General features: G+C 40.3%; 1 protein-coding gene across 1 annotated transcript in view; it reads left to right on the top strand.

The window, feature by feature from the left end:
• AHRR (aryl hydrocarbon receptor repressor) overlaps positions 1-22069 on the top strand; it is an 85040-nt gene that overhangs the window by 50159 nt on the left and 12812 nt on the right. Inside the window, exon 4 of the mRNA XM_005482919.4 lies at positions 7574-7674. Within this exon, the coding sequence (XP_005482976.1) occupies positions 7574-7674 (101 nt within the window). The remainder of the gene's footprint in view (positions 1-7573; positions 7675-22069) is intronic.

The raw sequence follows: 22069 nt of genomic DNA, 5'->3' as shown, positions 1-22069 counted from the left end.
TTTGAGAGAATAACCCATTTTTACTTATCTTTTATGTGTTTATTCAGAAGGGTGTGCAAGCAAATATTCAGACAAGCCTACGTATTAAAGCTTAATTAAAGAATGGAATAGTACACAGATAAAATTAAGGCCCCAGAACTGAACCTATAAATAATAAGTTTCCGTGATCAAATCATCATATTTAATGTCGTAGAAAATAAAATGGAATTGTGAAGACAAACAGGAGTTTGTTACTTGGAGTAAGTCTTACATCCTGGTGTAATTTCAGAGGACTGCACGTCTTCAGCAGTCTTGTAGCCAATATAGTCTACCAGACCAACTGATAGCTCAAATATTTACTCACAGTGATGCAAACAGATCTCTAAAATACCTCCTTTGCCAAGGCACAATGTGGGGCTGTCTGTTGGGGAGATCATCTGTTGAGTCATGTGAAGAGAGAAAGGTTGCAACAGTAAGCTACAGAGAAGAAATGTGTTTTCTAGACAAGTTCTTTTGAGTCTGTTGTTTGTGTAGTTAGCACACAGTTTGTCTCACGTGGAGCTTTTCTCTGGATCTATGATCCCTCAGAAATTATGGAATTAGGGGGGAAGTTATAGTCCCAGGCTACATTTATACTTGACATGCAAATGTGATTTCTTATGAGATACAGATAGAATAAACCAGCAAAAGACAGAAGAAAAGTTAATAATTTTTTCTGCATATTCTCCATTTAGATACACTTTTTATAAAAGCCACTTCACCATTCTCAGCATTTCTTAAATTATTCTACACATCTGCAAATGAAGAATTGTGGGAACAGGATGTGTCCATCCAGAATTTACCCTAATGCTCATTCACCTAAAACTTGAAGGAACTTCTTATCTTACAAAATTAATCCTGTTTTTAATTAAATAATGAAAGTTTTCCTGGAGGGAATGAGAAATGTCCATTACTGGGAGTACTCAAAAACCAGCCTAAGTGAAAGAACCAGCCTCAGTGAAGTTAGTGCTGTCCTGATTGGGGTGAGTTAGAAAAAATAACCTTCAAAGGTCCCTTCCAACCTACAACTTCCTAAGTTTTGTGATTCCCTATCCTGGCTCAGTTTACAGACCTGGGTTCCCCACAGGTGAACCACTTTCCTAAAGCTTCACAGAACTCCTTGCACTGCAGCACAACTGAACATTTGCAGGCAATTCTTTTCAGCTTCCCAGCTTGCTGCATGTAAACTCTATTTCCCAAAGGCACACAGACCTCTTTTTCACATGCAAAAAAAAAAAAATACCCTGACTGTGTAAGAAGTCCTCAGTTTGTGTTTTTTCTTTCACCTGCACCTGGATTCTGATGCTGACTCTTTGCTGGACTACTCAGTACTGCCTGCCCTGGCATAGCACCAGGTCCATCCCAAGGACTCCATTGATAATGAATTCCAGCCCCAAACTGATTCTGTTCCTGACACAACCTTGCTCTTCATTTGGATCAAGAGACAAAAGATAAGACTGATGGGTTTTAGAGTGCAGAGTGAAGAAGATGGTGGATTTTTTCTGGGAAAATGAGGAAAGCACACCAGGTCTTCCCCAAGGCAAGAGGTTCGTCCTCCTCCCTTGCTAGCCTGCTGGAAATCCTGTCTGAGATTTCATCCTTAGTATATTGTCAGATCACCACTAAATTTTCTAATGAGCCAGATCTCTCAGAGCTGATGTTTGTAGGAATGCGAGCTTTCTCCCTCTTTTCTCTGCATTTCTGTAGAAATAATTTCCACGTGTACTTTTACACACGCACAGACAGCACTGGCAGTTGGATCCCTGTTTCAGAAAGCTTATCTGATATGCAGTAATTTCTAAAAACACAAAACCCTCCAGTGGAATATAGTGAAATGGACCGCACTGCTGATCGCTCCAGCAGAGTGTTTTACTGTTTGTGAAGGGATTTGACTCCGGGGAAATACTCCTCACCCTTCGCACAGCGGGCTCTCTCCCTTCTCCCCGCTGCAAGAGAGTCATTCCTCTGATCCTTTACTCTAAGCTCCTTTGCTTTTTTTAGGCAACTTCCAGATATCTGATACAGTATATAATGAGGAATTAGGTTCCATTACACCAAGGCTTAACCTTCTCGAAAAGCATTCAGTGCTTGCCAGGAGTCATCAATATTTAACAGCTGTTGTTATTATGAAATACTTCATAGGGTAACGCGGCTCGTCTGCTCGCACGCAAGGGCTTGAACGGCGGCCAGGGCGCTGTCAGAGCCGCCGGGAGATTGACAGGCGGCGAGCCTTGCGTGACAGCGGGGCCGGGGTTACTCAGCACTCTGCCTCCTCCGCAGCGGGCGCCTCTCCTCCCCCTCGCCCGCCTTCAAAAGCGCGCTCCGGACGCGCTGGGACGCGGGCCGGGGGCGCAGGGGGCCGAGCTGGCCCCGGCAGCCCCGGGGAGAGGAGGGCAGCCCGGCGGTGGCAGCGCTTTGATGCCCCTCTGGCACGGGGGAGAATGGATGAGGCTCGCTGGGAAAGGGGAACAGTGGTTCTGCAGGAAAGAGCGGATGGGATCTGGAAAGCAAAAGGTTCGGTTTGTACCTTAAATAAATGTCATGCTGTACTCGAGAAACTTCAAAGGGAAGTCAGATTTCAAAGCATCCCTTAAGAAGAAGCAGACTGAGAAAACCGCTAAGTTGGGAAGAAAAACTCTGCATTACTGCTAGTGTAATTTCATCTGGCGTTCTGGTAGCCTCCACAACAGGACCAAGCACCGTACAGCTTTTATTCAGCTTTTGATTCTGTTTTCTGATTCCTTTCCCAAAGCATCTGTACTACCTGTGTGTTGTGCAAACGTCCCTTCCATCATGTTTGGCGTTATATAACAACAGTTCCTTATGCTGTGTATTTTTCAATTCCAGTGTTCATCTAATGACCCCCATCCTAATTGTCACTCGGTGTTCTCTGTAACACAGCCAGAGGAAACAGATCATTTTAGTTCATGGCTTTAGGTTTGTTAAGCAGAATTGCTCATACTGAGTGTTTCCGAGTCAATTTGTTTTGTTTTCTCAGTATTCAGAGTAACACACATAGCTGATTCTTCCTGCAGCTAGAAGATGCAGGAAGAGAGACCCTGCTCTCACTTCCTTTCGAGTAACAGCTACCAAATGTAAGATTTGCATGCCCAAAGCAGTGTCTCTGAACCTGCACTCTGGATTTGGGTATTTTCATCCACCTCTTTTAAGAAACAGTTTATCCCCTGGGCATCATCGGAGAGAACTGGTAGTCCCTTGCAGGAGGGCTTGAAATGGATTCACCAGCCTGAATCTGAGGAAGACTGTGTGGTCCCCTTCCTACACCCCAAACAAACCCAGGCAGGGTGTTCAGTTCAGGAGCAGCATCCCTTCACTGATCATTTCTCGCCTGTGCTGTTGCTCAATGCAGGCACCTGGGACAGCTGGGGTAGTTTGCCCTCATGGTAGTCTGTTACACAGCCCAAGTTAGCAGCTACTTTTACTAATTATTTTCTGAAGAATGAAGGCTGTGCTCGTGCAGAATGAGGTACAGAAACACTCTGGAGAATGTAATCCCATGGGTTTAAAAAGTATGATTTTATGAGACTCCTGAAATCTCCATCTCTTTGAACTAAAGAGTATCCTACAATGAATAAATGTTCTGTTATGTCTGGGGCAAAGGGAACGGTTGGTTTCATAATGCTTCTATAGACTGTGTTAGGCAGCTTTTCTTTACAATATTCCAGATTTGGCTTTCAAGCCAAGGTGTTTGCAAATGCAGATAGCAACGCTCATAGCAGAACTGGAGGCTTGAAAGAAGTCTCAGGTTTTGACATTGTTCTGGGCAGAGACAGTGCAGCTGTGAAAGGCTCAACAGCACTATCTGAGACCATCCCATACTCATTCAGCCAATCTTATAGTCTCCTCTGTGGGCTTCTTTTCTCCATTAATTTACTGTCAATTCTAACTCTACATTATTTTTTTAGTTTCCACTCCTTTCTCTGCTTTCAGATTAGAAATTGAAAACATTTCCTCAAATCTTTGACCTCTCTTCCAGGAAATTGCATTGGCAGTTTTATTTCATTTTGTTCTTCTCTCTCCTCTTCTTCCTAACCCCCTGCCTCCTTGCCCTGTATATTTCCACAGTGTCGTCCTTTGTAGGACCCAGCATTTCCAGACTTGTTGGCTTTTAATGTTGCATGGGATTTCACCATGCACACCAGATCGCATGACCTTGCAAAACTGTCAGCCCTGGTACATGCATCTTTGGTATTTATCATTCCATGGTATCAATATGCTCATTCATCTTCTTTGGCAGAACAGCTCCATCTTCTGTTTTGTTTCATGTTCTGGAAGTGCAGGCTCTATACACTGCGCTCAGAAAATACTCTCGAGTGTTACCGCTTCCCATCTCCTGAGTTTGCTGGTTTTGATTCTGGTGGATGAGAACTCGGTGCTGACCATCCAAAGGGTTGCCTCTCCCATAGAAAGTCTAAAGCTCCATAAAGCTTAAAACTCTCAATTTATTATTTCTTTTTTACAGCCAGCAGCATTCATTAGACTGCCTGCAGTATCAGCTTTGCTCTTGCTCCACTCTTGATACATGGGAACTCCAGCAGCGCGTTTACCCCTCAGGTCACTGAGTCATCTTTTGCTGGTTTTTATTTTTTAGCTTTATTTTCAGACAATTTGCTCCTCCCTGCCCACCAGAGACAGTACTCCTGCATTCTTCAAGCTCTCATTTGTTTTCATCATAGGCTGCACTGTTGCTCCAGAGGGACACCATTTTATGAGATGTCTAAGCTTGATCACAGCTGTCTTGGCATTAGGGTCTTTTCTATCAAGCCACCCATCATAACCAAAACTTGCTGTCCTGTTGTCTCTCATGATTCTTGGTGGTGACAGGGGTATTGTTAGACTCTTCTGTTTTCTTTTCCCTGTTTTTCTGCCTAGTCAGATAACATCTTGCAAGTTTCCCTCATATGCCTGTCGCGTCTTGCATTTCCTCCTCCTCCTCATTTCTTTCAGGATCTGTGTGATTTTCTGCCTGTCTTGCTCTGCTTTCTCCAGGTGACAGGCTATCACCAGCACCTCTCTTCTGAGGTGTCACTGCAGTATCAGCCCGGCCGTGGGTGGATTAATCAAATATTCCCAGCGTGGGGAGGCAGAAGGCGAGTGAGCAGTGAGCGACGGCTCTACTGCCTCGGGTGCAAGGAGCAAACGTTCCCATCTCTGAGGAGCACTCACTTCTTGGAGCAATGGTGTTATTTGTCTTTCTCTGATGGTGCAGAGGGTCTCCTTGCACTCAGGCCACTGAGAAGGGCAGGCTATGAAACGGATGTGTGTGGCCCAGCATATGGGTAACTCTAACTGGCAAAATAACATTAAAATGCTTTCCATTTGGAGATGGAATTTATAGTAGTCAGACGAGTTGCAGAACAAACATCTCTTGTGCTTCTGCTGCTGTGTTTGTATGAGCCTGAAGGCTAACAAGCAGGCAGGGAGCTCTGGCCCGCTCAGTTGGGTAAAATAATAGTTTCCACTAACGATGAAGTTTGGACAGATGGAATTTTCACAACACCAAAAGAGCGCATCAAAGAAATAAACCTTCGTTTCCTCTCACCCCTCCCTGTCTGTCCTTTAACCTGAGCAAAGACCACAAACCACCATGTCAGTAATTACAGAAACATCTTTTCTGAAGAGGGAAACTCTGGAAGAGGCCATTGGAATAGGGGTTGGGCTTTTAAAAATTGTTGTGACAAGGTATTTAAAAGATGTGTGGATGTAGCACTTAGGGACATAGTTTAGTGGCAGACTTGGCAGTGCTGGGTTAGTGGTTGGACCTGATGATCTTAAGGGACTTTTTCAACATAAGTGAACCTATGATTCTATGTCTGTTCTTATAGACAGGCGTAGCAGAAGGCCTAGCTGATCAGGGGAAAAAAGCAACCATTTCCTATTAGCTTAAATGGCACACCAAAATGAAAGTGCAGATTTAAGAATCTGTATATTCTACTCACAGCAGCCTAGGTTACAAGTCTGAATTCCCAAAATTATTTTGGCTGGAAAATATCTGTTTAAAGCAGCTTGGGATTTTCCTGATGTGCTTTCCCATGCCCAAGGGAGGGATTTATTACATCTAATTATACATTTGAGATAATTGCTTTGGGCTAATGACCGACATTATCACTTGCAGCAAATATTTACAATGTAAGCTAAAAACCATCACAAATATTCAGTTGGTGTGGTTCTGAGTTGCCATTGTTTATTGTAAAATGCTGATGTATCCTGCAACAGTTCCTTACCAGGCTATTAAATTGATAACGAACTCTTGAACGGGCTCAGGACCTTTAGAGGCTTTCTGTTTCACTCCTTATTCTGGTTTGGAACAAACAATTCCTGCCCTCTAAACCCTTTTTTGGTGGGGAGGTTTTATTTTTAATTAGTTGGATTGTTGTTGGGGTTTTTCAGGTTTTTTTTTGGTGTGCATTTGGCTTTTTTTTCAGAGGGATGTTTTTTGGTTTATTAATAATTTCTGGCTGTGGCTGTCCCCACTCCCCTTTGGCTGGAAGTGAAAATGTGTATCAAACATCCCAGATAATATCACTGGGATGCTCTCCTCTCCCATTCTCTCCATGAAAAGGAGAAAGACCAGAAAACTGTATCTCTGTCTGCTACCAGGATTTTTGTATGACCCTTCTGTGGAAGTATGAGTGAAACTGACTTAATTTTATTGACCAAGTGATAAAGATGGGTTCCAGATGCACTCCCTAGATCATGCTGAAGCCCAATAATCATGTAATGCCAGCCTTCTCAGAAATTCTTTCATTTTCCCCAGAAATGGGATAGTATTTTAGTGATTTTTCTGCAGGGTATAATGATAGGAAGAATTTGAGCATTCAAAGACATTTGAGATCAAGCAATGTAAAGGAAGAGCACTCACCAGTTGAGTTTCCCCTGAAAGCTTAATCAGATATAAGCTTTTTTCCCTATTATTAGGAAAAATATATGAAATTTTAATCTATAATGAGAAATATTCATTTATTTCATAGAGTAAATGACATGCTAAAAATAAACTTTAAAACTCTGTGTAAAAATGAAACAGTTTAAGAACATTCCCTTGAATCTTACAGTTAGGTCGAAGTTTGTAGACATGAACAGGGTAAAGTGAGAACAAAAAAAATCCGATGTCAAGGAGATCAGCACTGAAAATAAGAAACTTATTCACTCCCTTTTCTTCTGAACTATATAGACATTTCTCTGTATTGTCATAATACATATTTTTATAAACAAAACAACTTGCTAACTTTCTTTTGTTTCTTTCCTGTGGGTTTTAGTTGTTGCTTTATGTAGAGTAGGCTAATGGAAAAAATATGTTCAATAAAAAATGTGATAGATATTTCATACAAAAAACATCTGGACTGCAAAATATATATCTATCTCCAGCACAAGAAGGAAAAAAAAAAAGAAAAGAAAGTTGTCAGTAACCGAGATCCAGACCACAAAGACAGTAACCACCAATTAAATTCAATGCATGTTAAATGCATTAAATAACAATTTTAGTCCTGACTCTAATAGTTATGATTTCTAAATTGATGATAACTCTTTCCAACAGCCATTCAAGAAAAGCACTTTAAGAAGCAAGTTGGCCAAACGATAAAAGAAGACAATATATCTAACAAGACTGCTGTACAAGAAGGCGGACTTCTACTAGAAGTGAGTGAAAAAATTCTGGACATAATTTTTCTGGATGTAATTTATTCAGTTTGGTGATATATTTGGGCTGATGATTTGTGGCAGCTTTGAACAAACCGTCTGTCTTGGTGGGAGTCTTTCAAGGGCCATGCTCGTGAACATTTCTTGCAAAAGCAAGACTGGCAGTCGTGACAGTCACAGTCAGTGTCCATTTCAGCAATTACATCTTGCACCCTTTCTTACATCCTTGAAATTACCAGTGAACCCTAGCAGGACAATTCACAGTTCTTTTTCACTTTTAGATTTATTTTACTTGGCCCATATTTTGAGGATGTCAACATGAGCTTTCCTGGTTTCTCATCTGAACTGAGAATATTCTAGGATATTTTAGTTAAACCTACTTCCTCAGCTCTGTGTTCTGCACACACACCATGTCAGCAAAAGTTATCCTTTCTATGTATTTTTATCCCTTTTAGGCTGACTTTATATATTGGCAGAACAGCATAAAGGGGCCATGCTGTTACTGAGAATTGGATCCATTAATTTTAAGGAAGAATTAATGCTGCTGTGAACTACTGAACCAGCTAGAGCCCAGCAGTCCATCCCAGATACATCTGCATTTCAAACACATGATGTAATAATGCCTTTTATACACTGAGGTCCTTGGAAATTCCTATGTGATTAAGATTACATATGTTGTAATTAATATTACTGTTGCTCTGGATAGGATAATATTCATGATATAAAAACTGTGTTTTAGTGACAGCCTCGAGATGCATATAAATGTAAATTAAATAGTAGCCTCCAGCAAATAATTGCTGAATGCTATTAAATTAAAACACATTTTAGTATGAGATCCAATAACCTAAGTTACTCAAGTCTATGGAATGGAAACTGGCACCCTGCTTTCCTTCCTCTAAGTATTTCAAAAAACTTTAATTTTAGATTTCAAAGCAAGTAACGCAAAGGCATCTGATTAGTTACTGCTACTGCCAAAACAATATTTTGGGTGTCAGGTGTCATTTTGCAGCCATTTCCATTCTCAATAAATAGGGAATACGGGGTGTACAATAAATGATAAATATGGTAAGTATATAAATTTTAATGAGGGTCTCCTATATTAGTCTAAGTTTTGTTGTGTGTACATGACATGCCCACAAGTTAGAATCACTGAGCATTCTCAAACAGTAGACTGACTGCTGTGAGCGCATGGAGAGAACACTGGCACGTAATTTGGGGTAGGTTATGAGAGACTGCTATTGCTAAATATGCTCTGCTTATTTATGGTATGCGGAGTCACAATGCCTCTGAATGCAGGGGAGATATTTTATCCCGGATCATACTTAAAGTGGATCATTAACTGGATGATTAAGTGCATGTTAATTTGAATGTACTTGCCAGGCTTCATTTATGGGCACATCTGACCTAGAATAAGAGGGTGAGTTTTCCTTAGGGCTTGTCGGGAATGTTCTCTGAGGACTCAGCTTGGCTTGGATCCTCATTCTGTGGTTATGGCATGCAAAGAAAAGTGGGTTTTTATGTTGTTCAACCAAATTCACCATGTTGGTTATTAGGAACTGTGGGGTTTTAACTAAATATCACATTTCTGATTCCTTCCAAGAAGACGCAAACCGTGGTTGCTGTTCTTTGTATATGGACTTGTGAATCTCACCAGTTTATTTGCTCTCAGAAGATATTTTTCAGCTGTCGAAAGACACTTTCCATGTCATGACAACACCTTGCACTAGGCAACCTCTGCGTTATATAATACAAACCAGAATAATCTGAATCACCAAAATATGTGTGAATAATACTCTTAATGTTAATGGAAAATCAAGAATAAATGCTTTTATTTTTTTCCTAGTGTCTATAGTCACCCTGCATTATGTATGGAGAGAAATATGGGATAACAAGAACCTAATTGCTGGTAAATAGTGTATCTGGGACTCTTGAGTCTTGGAACAATGCAGAATTTCCCCTTTCAGCTTGAAAGAAAACAATGGAATTAGGCTGTCTTCAAAATATGTTTAAAATGTTTTTTATTTCTAAAGGCTTCTGCCACAACATGTGCTTTTTATTTAAGATTTTATGGAGATTTTTTACAGCTATAATCAAATAGCTTTCATCAGCAATAACGGAATAAACAATGATACCAGTTTATCAAAGACTTTTTAGTGGAGCACAGCAGGTATCTAAACAAATAATTTCTTTTGGTGCTTTAGGATAATTTCTTCTGGATTAGAGACTTTGCTTGCCATCTTTGTTTCCCTTTGAAGGGAAGACAGACGAGTCTCTAAGAACCAAAGTCTAATTTTATTAAGGGGGTTTTTTAATATATCCCATTCTTGAAATCTTTACTGTCCTTTGAGCTTTCACATTCCAACAGTTTGACTGCAGTAATAATTTTAAACTTTGCACTTTCAAAATATTTTCCGAGACAGGTGGTTTTGCAACCCCTGTGCCCCAAGCCTTCTGGCAGAAAAGGGGCACATTCAGTTTCTGAAGCCTGTTAGTGAATACTCAAGGAACACTGAGCCAAACCCATAACCAGAAAAAGGGGAAAATAAGTTGTATTGGCAGTCAACAAATCCAGATAGAGTTTATGGGGTGATGGGGTGGAGAAACACAATAAAATGGTGACTTGGAAAAATAATGAATCACTGGTGAGTATCTAGGCAATTGCCTTGATTGCAGGATTCATCTCGTGGCTGTTCGCCACCTCCTGCTCTTCCCCCCAGCTATGCTGTGCTCGTAATCTTAAGTCCAGACTCAGAGTCTGCACTATGGTGGAGGTAATTGCCCATCCCAAATGCTGTGTAGCTGTCATGTGTTACACTATTCACTGATCCCTGGAAGAATTAAATGCCTGCTGTTAGAGGGGAGGCTCTATATGGACTTGCTTCCTTAATGACATGTAATCAGGCATCACCCCATCATCACCTCCAACACTGCTCCTTGGGTAACCAGCACTTGTGCACTAAGCAGCACCCTGCTAAAATTGTCACTTGGGTTTTATTGACCACTTCACAGTTGCTCCTGCAGTTTTTCTGCTTTTCTGGACAAATCATTGATGTACAAATTTCTATCTCAACTCTTGCTGCTAAGGCTGCGGCTTCATGGACTTTCTTCTCTTCTTCATTATGTTTGTTGGTCTTCTATTATGCTCTTGTAGGCAGAAGCATAGGGTTTATGGCAGCTCTGTTCCCAGATGTATTGGCCATAATTCTTTTCAGGTGTGAAAATAGTGGTTTATAACCAAAATGTCACAATAAATATAAAGAAATATGGACAATGCAGGCAGCTCCTGAACAGATGCTAGTGGAGTATGGCTGCCCAGTTCTATCACGCTCCCTTCTCACTGATGAATATTGATAAAGGCCAGACACGGCTTTTTTTGTCATTTCCATGCTCACTGGCAGCTCAACCTCTTCCAGAAAAGATCCATGTTGCTTTTCAGGATGCTGTAAGTCACACTTTTGTACAGTTCAGGGTCAGACTTCATGAGTCTTCTACTCATAAGGCTTCAGTGCACAAGAATCACATTCCTGTGGTTTTGTCTCACGCTTTTCTTTATGGCTGCATTGAAGATGCCAGTCATAAGATTGTCCTGGTACTTCTTATTCAGTGTCACTGTACATTCCATTTAATACCTTTTATCGAGGACCTGGATAAGGGGATCAAAGGCATCCTTAGTCAGTCTCACAAGACATAAGGTTTGATGGGAGTGTTGGCATGTTTGAGGGCAGGAAGGTTCTACAGAGGGATCTGGAGAGGCTTACTACTTATTTAAATTTTTTGACAGAGGCTTTGAGGTGCCTGGCATCTTAAATATCTTACAATTGCAGCCATATGGTCCTTTACTTAAAAAATAAATCAATTACTAACACCTTCAAAACCATGCAAGATAGGTTTGGTAGTGCAACCACTATAATTCTCCACTGATTTTAATAATCCTGGCTTCTTTAGGTTAGCTACTTAAACATATAAAGTTGGATTTTTCAACCTGAGCTTCCATGTTTTGTTCTACCAAAGCATGCAGACAAATTTTGTTGATTTGAGTTGTAAGTAGCAAAACTAATGAGGCACTTCAGGTTATTTAGCTTCTGAACCAGCAGCACTTGTGCTTGGTATTGACAGCTGGTGCAAAGCTACAGCAAAATCAGGTGTAGATCCTGTAGCACACAGAACAGACCCTTTTTCGCTCAGACAAGTCCTTTATAGATGATTTTTTAATTCCATATCACAGGTTTGGAAATTCTGGTTCTAACTTGGTAGCGCCCATCAAAGTCAATGATGTCATTTTTTGACATCTTTAATACCGAATAGACACCAGGTCTTCTTAATCAAAACCAATGTAAGTGAAACTTAATGCAAGCAAATGTTTTAGGATTTGACACAATGTAAGTTTAAAGTGTATTATTTAACATTATGTTGCTAACTTACAAATGGATGCAAATAATGATCTTTCTGGAAGTTACTTTGGAGAGGTGAATGTGCAAATTTTGGCACTGAAACGCATCTCCCAGTGGCCTCTACTAACAGCTTGAACTAGAGTTCAAGTTTGATTCCAAGGGAGTTGGAAAATGATACATTAGAAAACATCCTATTGGTGCTGTTCTTCACTCTGCATAAGGAAATAACATAGGAAACTCTTTTCCCACTTGGTTTCCTGTCATTTTTTTAAACTTGTTAGTGTAATTCCACTTCCTCCTTCCAAACTGATTTATGTAATCACTTCTTGATAAAACTGTGTTCTTGAAAAGGTACTCCAGTTTGAATTTCAGTCTGAGAGCAAGAGATTTTTACTCTTCCTGTTATTTTAAAATTTTAACTTGAAAAGGCAAATTGCAAGTCCAACAAAGTGCATGGAGGTTATATGGTTCTATGACCATGGCACAAATTTCAGGAATCAAAAACTGGTCTGGAATCCCTCTTCAGCTTCCCATAGTGCTGACACTTCCAAACTAAATCCTGATAGATGTTGATACAGTGCTTCATTTTCTTAATCTAACTTGTTTAAAACTGGACCATCAATATAGGAATTTTTTTTCCAGTTAATACAACTTTTTAAAGTTGCCCAAACAACCCTTTTGCTTTCCTTTGTTTTCAAACATGAACCTTCTCCCAGTAATTTAGATGACATGATTTAAGCTGACGTTAGCCACTTGGGATGACTTACAGGGAATTTATCCATTAAAATAAACCATAAATGGGGTTAGGAGCGCCGTTTTATCACATGCGTACATTCACTTTATTCTTGCCAGGCGTAGGCAAAACACAAAGGAACACTTCAGAGGCCCTGGTCCCTTTTCTTTCTTTCTTTTCAAATAGGCATATTTCTAAAATCCAGACTTGAAATTTGGCATGGCCACAGCTCTGTGCAAAAAACATCCTTTCTCTTGCCCTTTAGACAAATAACTAATGTTCTCGCTTATTCCTTTCTTCTTTTTTTTTCTTCTTCTCTAACAAATCTGGATAGAAAAGCCATGACTGCTAAATTCCATTTGCTCTCTCTTCCAGTCCTTAGTGCTACTGTTATGAGTGCAACAATCATGATGCTGCCACAGTGCTGAGGTTTCTCAAATACAGGAGGTGGCACCATCCAACTTGACTGGGGGACAGAGAAAAACAAAATCATGTTATCCCCTCCCTTCACATTTTCAGCCTAACTATGAGAAAAGTGATGGAAGATGGGTTTTGATGGACAAAATTGTGTGGAAATAATGAGCAAAATGGTAACCACAATTGCCAGCACACATAATGTCTGAGAAGCTTGACTTTTGCCAGGACTTTTGCAAGAGATTTATGGAGGGATTTGAAGAGGAAAAATAGGTACTTCTGTAGAGGCTTGTTGTGGAGCCTTTTTGCAAAGGGGAAAATGCCAGTAAGTGCTTCTTTTCAGATTTCATGACATGTTGGGCTGATGAGAGTTAGTATTTATCTTCTCCAACACAAAATTACAGATCACAATTGAGAGGGAGCGAGCTGGGAGCGGGTTGGAGAATCAGGGCAGGCAGCCTATGTTCAGCATGGCAGAGCAGGAGGAGCGGGCAGTCAGCGCAGGTGTGTGCTGAGGAGAGACAGTTATCATCCCCTGGTTGGTGCTGGCATCACAAAAAGTGTCTCCATTTGTCAGGAGACAGGCAAACCTGCTGTCATATGAGGAGGGCTGGCTGAGAAACTCCCAGAGAACAGAGCAGCTGTCTGTCCATGGTGTTAAGGTGAGGAGTCAATAAGCTCTGGGCACAGATGCAGCTCTGAATCCAAGGCTGCTGTTGCTGTCTCCAGACGGTTCATCACAGCCAGCTCCACCCGAGCTCACTTTTCACAGCCGCTTCCTCTGTTTCTGCTCAGGCTATTTCGGTGCCTCCTGGACACAGTCCAGTGGCCACATAACTTCCTCCTCAACAAAACATATTCTCCCATTTCAGCTCTCTTAGATTTTTTTTTTTCTCACTGACTTCAGAGCCAATCCTTGACAACTATTTCCACCAGTCAATAGGTTTGGTATCTGTGTCTGAGCCCTGCATCGTACACATGCACCAGGACTTGATCTGCTACTAGAACTGACTTCTTGCATTCAGGCAACAAAGGCATTCATAACACACTGTTCATTTCATACCAATTTCTCCATTTGCTTTTCAGGAAGCATTTTTGAAGATGGCATAGTCATATTTTGCAAAAAAAAACCCCCAAAACATAGAGGACATAGAAGACACACACATACACTTTAAATAATTGCAATCCTACATTGTTTAACTTGTCTTCGACTGGTTGAAGTGAAATTATAAATGAGCAGCCTAAACTGTATTTACAGATGACGCTTGCTTTCAGTGTGTTACTCATTCTCAATTCAGAAAAGCTCATGAGCTGCAGCCTTGCCATCTTCTCAATAACATGAAGTGATGAGCAAGAAAGCAGGTCTAGGCTAGACTGTGTCCAGGCTTGAGAGCTTTTGCAAATTTGCAGTGATTTTGTCATGGAGGTTTTGGAAAAAACCCTATGTATTTTACTAGAAATATCAAATACATCCTGCTTTCTCTTTTTGTCTGCCTTAGTAAATAAAACTTTAATGTTCAAACCAAAGCAAGGGCTTGCAAAAGAGATTTGGGGAAGGGTTAATTTAGTCTATAATGCAGCCTAAGATTTGCAGTCGTTGCTGCTGGTTAGAGGAGTTGTCTCTAACTTTCTATCATTATCCTTCTCCATATGATCCACCCTCATCCACTCGATATCTCAATTAGAGAAAAAATTGCCTGTGTCTCTGGGTCAGCACAATGCATTTATAGCAGATTCACCCCTGCTGTCAGAATGGGATAGGGTGTGTTTGATGCAGGACACTTACAGCATACAAAACATGCTTAAGATGATAACCTGCAAAGTAAAACTGTTCCTAGAGCCAATTTCAGGGATGCCGTTCTCCCTGAAAATTCTACTGACCCGAAATCATGTTTTAAAAGTCTGGTTTAGCATATATTATCAAACAGAATATGAAATACAGATTGTTTTGCTCTGTTCCCCACCCCCTGAAACAGTTTCACTTTAGAAAATGTGATATATAGTGCTAAACACACAGAAAAAGAGTGCTGTGAAATTAGACATAACATTCTGTTTTCAGTATATAGGCTGCAACATTGTTTCTTTTAGGTTTTGATTCCTTACAGAAAGAGATGTCTGCCATTCATCCTCATTAACAGTTTGCAAGTACAAATAAAAGTCAGCTGTGGATGGAATATTATGACGGCTTCCTCTATTCAGGACTTGATGCACTTACATGTAAATAACACCGAAAAAAAAATCCAGACATTTGGTACTTACATATGTCTAATTGTCCAACATGTTGGATAAATATTATTTGAGACTCTTTTCAGTAACTTGTTTCTGTGAAAGATAATGCCTAATCTTACTACATTTGTTATTTCAAAGTCTACCTAACTAAGTTTGTTATTACAAGTGCAGAGTAGTGAGCAATTAATGCTTCATTTTGAGCCTTCTCAAATGGAATTAATCAGGCTTGCATTTTCTGTATTGAAATTGTTGAAGAGAAGACTGAAAAGCTCAGAGCAGCTGCAGAATTCAGAAAGGACGAAGAGCTGAACTTGCACTGAAGATACGATATTGCCCCAGCTTTGCTTCCATCTGTGAATACAACATCTGCTTTTGAGGAAGTGAAATGAGAAACTGCATGAATCAATATAAAGATGGTTTCTATTTCCAAGTGTAGTCCAGGGCACAGTATTTGTGAAAGAGGATTGACAGGAGGGTTCCATTACTAATAGAGCGCAATTTTAAATTCAACATCATGATTAATGAGGAGGCTAAAGAAACAGATATAATTATTATGTTGTAATTTGGTATCCTTTCATAATAATTGCTAAGGTAAATGACATGTTACTCATCCACATACTCACTATCTAGCAAACATCATAACTCTAGCTATGTATTAATAAATAAAATGCGCTTTGCCCCAGCAATTTTAGAATAAATAATACAAATATTCTTCCTTATATTATTTTAAGTAGCCTTCAGTACTTGTATACCATCCATTAACCTCAGGTAGCATTCCTATTCTTGCTTCCCATATGAAATCCTAAATTGTAAAGCATGCCATATAACAAATTTGTACTGAGGTGCTCAGTGTCACCCATGAATTAATTCACTTCTGCATCAACAAAACCTTCCCTGACCTGTCTTTAAGCTAGTAGTCATCAGTACTGCTCCTCTCTGGAAGCATGGTCTGTATTCTCTTTCCCAGTGCCTAGTAGTTGTAGAAAAAACAAGATTTAATGGGGATGCATCTCTTTCTAGTATGCGCCACAGCAACTTTCTACACAAACAAAGTCAGCTGATACTTCAGCCCTTTTTCTTAGCCCCATCTTGGGCAGAGTAGTTGGTTTTGAGGCGCCAGGTTCATTGGAGACCAGAAATTCATGGATATGTTAACAAACAGAGGCCCTGTCCCAAGGACTCGACAAAGACTAAGCAAGCTTTGTTACAAAAGCTCAGTTTGGAAGGAATGTATAATGGAAGAGAAACTTCATTTACAGTTTTGCATCGTGCATTCAAAACAACTTCAAAGGCAAAGTTGTTCTTGGTTGTGTCCAATACTTATTACATATCAAGCATATAAAAAATGGTTTAAAATGTGTTTACATGTGTGCACACATTGCAATCTCACCCTCCAGGGAACTACTATGTTTTCTTGAAAGTTTATAGCTCACAATTACCGGAGCCCAGTGACTTACATTTTCCTAGCAGATTTCCAGGAGGCCGCTTTCGGCTGCTGCTCCTGACGAGCCCCAGCCTTCCAGCTCCCTTGCTAGGCTGAGGACACGAATATAAACAAGCATCTCCAAGGTTTCCCTAGTTCCTTCGTGGAAGTGATGGGATATTGAAAAATGGAATAATGAGGAATTTCACCAGCTGAATGATTCACAAGCATTTGTGCCTTTCAGATGGCCCAGCTGTTCCCTCTGACAGTAAATGGGAGGGCCAGGGCTCAAATCTGTCTGGCATTGGGAATGATTGTTGAAAATGTTGACCTTGGTAGTGCAGCACCAGATGCTGAATTTCCATACTGAAAGAAGCCTGAAGTGATATCCAGGGTCAAGGACACAGGCAGGAACATGAACTTTGTTTTATTTGGGGTGACAGGAGGAGTGAAAGGGGCATAATGGTCAATATATGCATCTTTCTTTGCATTTGAAAATAAACATTTCTGCTGTCTTTGAAAGCCAGTTTATCAGATTGAGCACTTTCTCTCTGAAAGGCTTCCCATAAAACTCCATGTCTGTAGACTTCAGCTACTACTTCCTTCTCTGGCTCAAATGATGGAAATTTGTCTTCTGTTTTGTTTCTTTTGCCTGAAATTTAATCTGCACACGCAAACCCTTGATCAAAACTGAATGCTAAAACAATTCTGCCACTCTCCTTTGCACGAAATAGTGCTTACTCACAGAAATGCTCCTTTTGAAGTTGCTTTGTAGATAGATAGTCCAGAGGGCTAAGAGATACTGTACTTGTTGAGCAAAGGCCATATTCTGATGTCACCAGATATGGTATTTCTGAATAGTCTTTTATGCTATTTTTTACTTCAGGGTTCTGTAAGAGTTAATTTTTTTTTATTTTTGGGATATAAAGAGAACCAGAGAACCTCAGGGGTTCAGAGGGATCTTTGAGGAGGGCAACTATGAGTCCTAAAAACACCAGCGGAAAGAAATACTGATTCACTAAACAATGCAGTTTAAGACAGAAGACACAATTAACTGTCTGCATTTTCTTCCTAATATTCATAAGACATGAGCAAGTATATAATTTCCAGAGTTTTAAAATAGCTACTTATTTAGATCACCAGAAAATGGCCCCATCCCACATAGGATGCAAAAACGCAGTGATCCACTATTAAATGAAGCTGTTCCAGATAAACTGTGAGCCAACTGACCCTGGAAATTTAGTACCCAAGTTGCGTGACTCGAAAATCTGTTCAAAGCAAGGCATGGCTGCAGGCCTTGACTGTTGTACTTTAGTAGCCATAGTAACGTGGTCTCTGGAGACCTAATGCTAGCGAATTTTCCTTTATTTCAAGGAAGAGTAATAAGAGAAATGTGCATTGGAACTCGTTCTCTCTCTCTTTTTTTTTTTTCCTCCTCCTTATTTTTACTGTGCCATGACCTTGACCAAAATATCTTTGAAGTATTTTCTGGCTGATTTTCTGCTACGAGACCAGGAAAAAAAAGTCAGGATATATAAAGGATCTTGCCAAAGGAAGTCCTATCTTCCTCAAAATATTTGCCTTCATTCCCAAAGAGAATCTCTTGACTAATAAAGTTTCAAAAACTTCTTAATGGAAGGAACTGATAACTTTCATCTCACAGCTACTGCAGGCACCAGAATAATATCATACTTTCTTTGAACTGACAGATTAATTGTTTTTCTGTTTCAGTAGCAGGTGCAGCTTTTCGTGAGTACATAATTGGATGTACATGTTTTTTCAAAAGAACACAAGCCCCTATCTGGTGCCAAGGTCTCTCTTTTTTTTTCATTTGGGAAAAAAGTCCCACATGATTTCATTTTTAAAGTACAATGTAGAAAACTCATGTAAGTGTTTTTAAAAAGCCAAATACAAACAAACAAATGTTCACAATACATACTTAAGTCTGTCTCACATGTTTCAGCTATTATCCTGGATTAGAAATTCCATCTGTCATTGAATCCATATGGTTTGCCAAATGGCAGTTTAAAACCATGTATTTTTTGCAGATTTGAAGTTAGTTGTTTTCTCTTGTAGAAGTTTTAAGGTCCATACTAATAGTTTTGTGTGTTTGTTTCTATGTGTGCATGTGTAAGAATATGCAATATTGCAAAAAAAATTTAGTTTGTTTGCAAGTGGACTGTACTGATTGAAATATGCTTGTTGAACACAAAGCAAATACCACCAACATTGAGTTGTGGAGTTTGGTTATTTCCCCCTCTAAATACCAGAGCCCCATTTAGGGGCTTTTGCCTTTACTTCTCTGTGCTGTGCCTCAGTGTTCAGGGCAAATGTGTGCCTTCATAAGGAGTGCAAACTGCCCAGGTATGAGGCTGGTCCACATTCTCTTTCCTATTTAATTTCCCCAGGTTGTCCATTTCCCAGGCACATGGCTGCTGTGGCTCTGACACAGCACACCTGCTGTCCACTGGCAATGAGAGAAAGCTATTGCTGAGAATTTTATTTCAATAACAGAGAATGTTTAAAAATCATAAGTGGAGCCATATACTTTGCTGTGATGTTTAATGTGAGATGTGGTAACTTAGAACAAAAAAAGCTAGGAATAGTTTTCACTCATTCTTGTGGACTGAAGCTGTCTCTCCTACTCAGTCTAACAAGTCACTAGGCTTCTGGCCAGAAAAATGGAAAAGCCTCTATGCAGTGTTACTGTAAATATTTCAGTATGGAGTTGTCTTTGGTACCTGAGAGATTTATCTGAGAGGTTGGAAAAGGTATTTTCCTACTGATTTTTCATCGCCATTAGTCACTCAGGGAGGGCAAGGTGCTAGCAAACACCCTCCTCCTTATCCTCACCTCTGGAAAGTAAAGTATGAATCCCATCCCAGCTCTGACTCCATTGAGAATCTTCTGTGTTACAGACGTCTGTTTTCCCACTGAACTAGTTTAGGGTAATACTGAGAAAGCAGAAGAATTTACAGGTGTGGATGAGACTCACTGGTGTAAAGTTTTACTTGATATGCAGCTTGTCTTTTTTTAATGTGTCTGAAGCAGCAGGTTTCCCAGCTAAGATTAATTTAGAGACATGGAATTTGTGTTAATCCTCAACTGAGTCATGTGGCTCCATAAAAGTTGTTTTTGCACCAAAGTGGATTTTGATTTCCCTGCTTGCAGGGCAAGTAATATGGTGTCTGCCGTTGGGGTAGTGAAAACCAGGGGGTGCTTATTTAAGAGAAATAACCTCAGGGGAGGACCCCAGCATTTTGAGAACAAACCAAAAACAAAGCAGGGGAAGTTTGGAAAACTCTTCATTTACGTACATGCTGCAAATCCACACTTGCTTCTGGCTTAACTAAACACATGGCTCCTTGATCTTTTCCTCCACTTCTTCTCCCCTCTTCCTCCCTCCCGCCTCTCTCTTAATGCCTACTCCAACCTCACAGATGTAGTTGCCAGTACACTGATCTGAATCCCTGGAAATATCATGGTCCTAGTTCCCTTTCCAATTTTTAGGAACTCATGCACCTAGTCCAGCCCGACTCTAGCTCTATGGAAAAAAATGTGTCAAGAAAAACCTTCCTGCTTTCCACTGTGGGGGATCAAGTCTTACATTTTAAGGGTAGAGACTGATCTCTCATATATGTGTCTAGGCCTAAAGAGTATGTAAGACTAATTTTTGAACAGATTAATTTATCTCTTGATTCATACAAGCAATCCTTGACAAAGGCAGATATTCCTCCAGGGGCTGAAAAACTCCAGCTTGCCTGCAGGACAGTTGGAGGGTACATTTTAAAAATGTTCAGCATGATAATTTATAGGATTCTTCGATCAAATTCAGATCTTGTGGTCTTTGAGGCTTAAACAATAAAAGTAGGGCTTGGTGTATCACTTTGCATAGTTTAAGAACTTTTATTTAATTAAGCACATTTCTTTCATTTTTTAAATGTTCTTAACTTCTACCAGGTCCTGTTTCATGGGCAGGACTCCAGGTCTTTCAGAATATGCCTGGTAAGAGGCACAGACAAAAGGGAGCTCCCTTAAGTGTCCCACAGTTATCTGTATGGAAAATTTTAGTCTATCCAAATTAAAAGGCCTGCCAGATGTTCAAAATGTAATAAAATTCCTAACATCACATCACTGATGGTTTCATTGTTATGAAGACAAGTCCAAAGAGACAAGGTGCCAAAAATGCTTTCTTGTCTCCATTTGATGTTGGAAATGTATATGACAAATACCATCCATGGAGGTTCCTCTCAGTGCAGTGAGAGGTGCAGATGTGAAGATGCAGAAATCTTGACACACCATCTTCTGGTTGGTGAGGTGCTGGGACAAATTTGGGCATTATTTGGAGCAGGAAATAGCACCAGTTGAGCAAGTCCTTCTGCTTGAAGGCTTGACAAGGATAATTAGTATTCAACACAAGCACAACTAGGCAGAGATCACTCTTATTCTGCAAGGGATCTGCACCTATGGAGCCGACCTGGAGCAAAACAAGATTTGCCATTGATTGTTCTTAGCATTGACTTATGGCTAGTGTTGACCTGATTGAATCACTCGCTGCTGTGGCCATTGAAGGCTCCCCACTACTTTTCTCAAGTCATTGATTCACAGGTTCTTCAAGGCACAGAGCCTCTGGCCAAGTGTGGTCCCACAGGGCCACGTTTCCAAAGGTGCTCCACATTTATGATGGGAGCCAAACCTTCTGAGGAGGTCAGTCTATTGTGCACTGAACTCTTGAAATTCTGCCCACCATTGTCACAGTGGGAACAGCTTTCAAGCAGACTTGGAAATCTGGTCCTGATTTAGGAACCAAAAAGAGAACCAAGCTCACAAGAATATGTCAGTGTATCTGGTTACTGAGCAATTGAAAATCTGTCCTCACTGTGTTTCAGGATTAACTCAGGATTAATAGGCACATTGAGAGTAAGGTGAAGCAAGGATAATAATAATATAGCAGTATTTCAGCAACAGCTATTTGAACTGTAATCTCAAAGACCTCCAAACCACCACACAAAAGGATCTGGACTGCCTTGGCATGCAAGCCTGCCGGAGTAAAGATATGTTACCAAACCTTTATCAAGGGAAGAGAGGCAGAATTAGTCAGTCCTTGTGCAGCTGGGGATTGACTTTTTATATTCACGGGGACTGACTTTTTATATTCATTGCCTTTATGCAATTATGTTATGTATTATTTTTATAGCAGCTTAA

This window comes from Zonotrichia albicollis, chromosome 1 (genome assembly GCF_047830755.1).
Source record: "Zonotrichia albicollis isolate bZonAlb1 chromosome 1, bZonAlb1.hap1, whole genome shotgun sequence".
NCBI lineage: Eukaryota > Metazoa > Chordata > Aves > Passeriformes > Passerellidae > Zonotrichia > Zonotrichia albicollis.
This window is presented reverse-complemented; position numbering and strand designations above follow the sequence as displayed.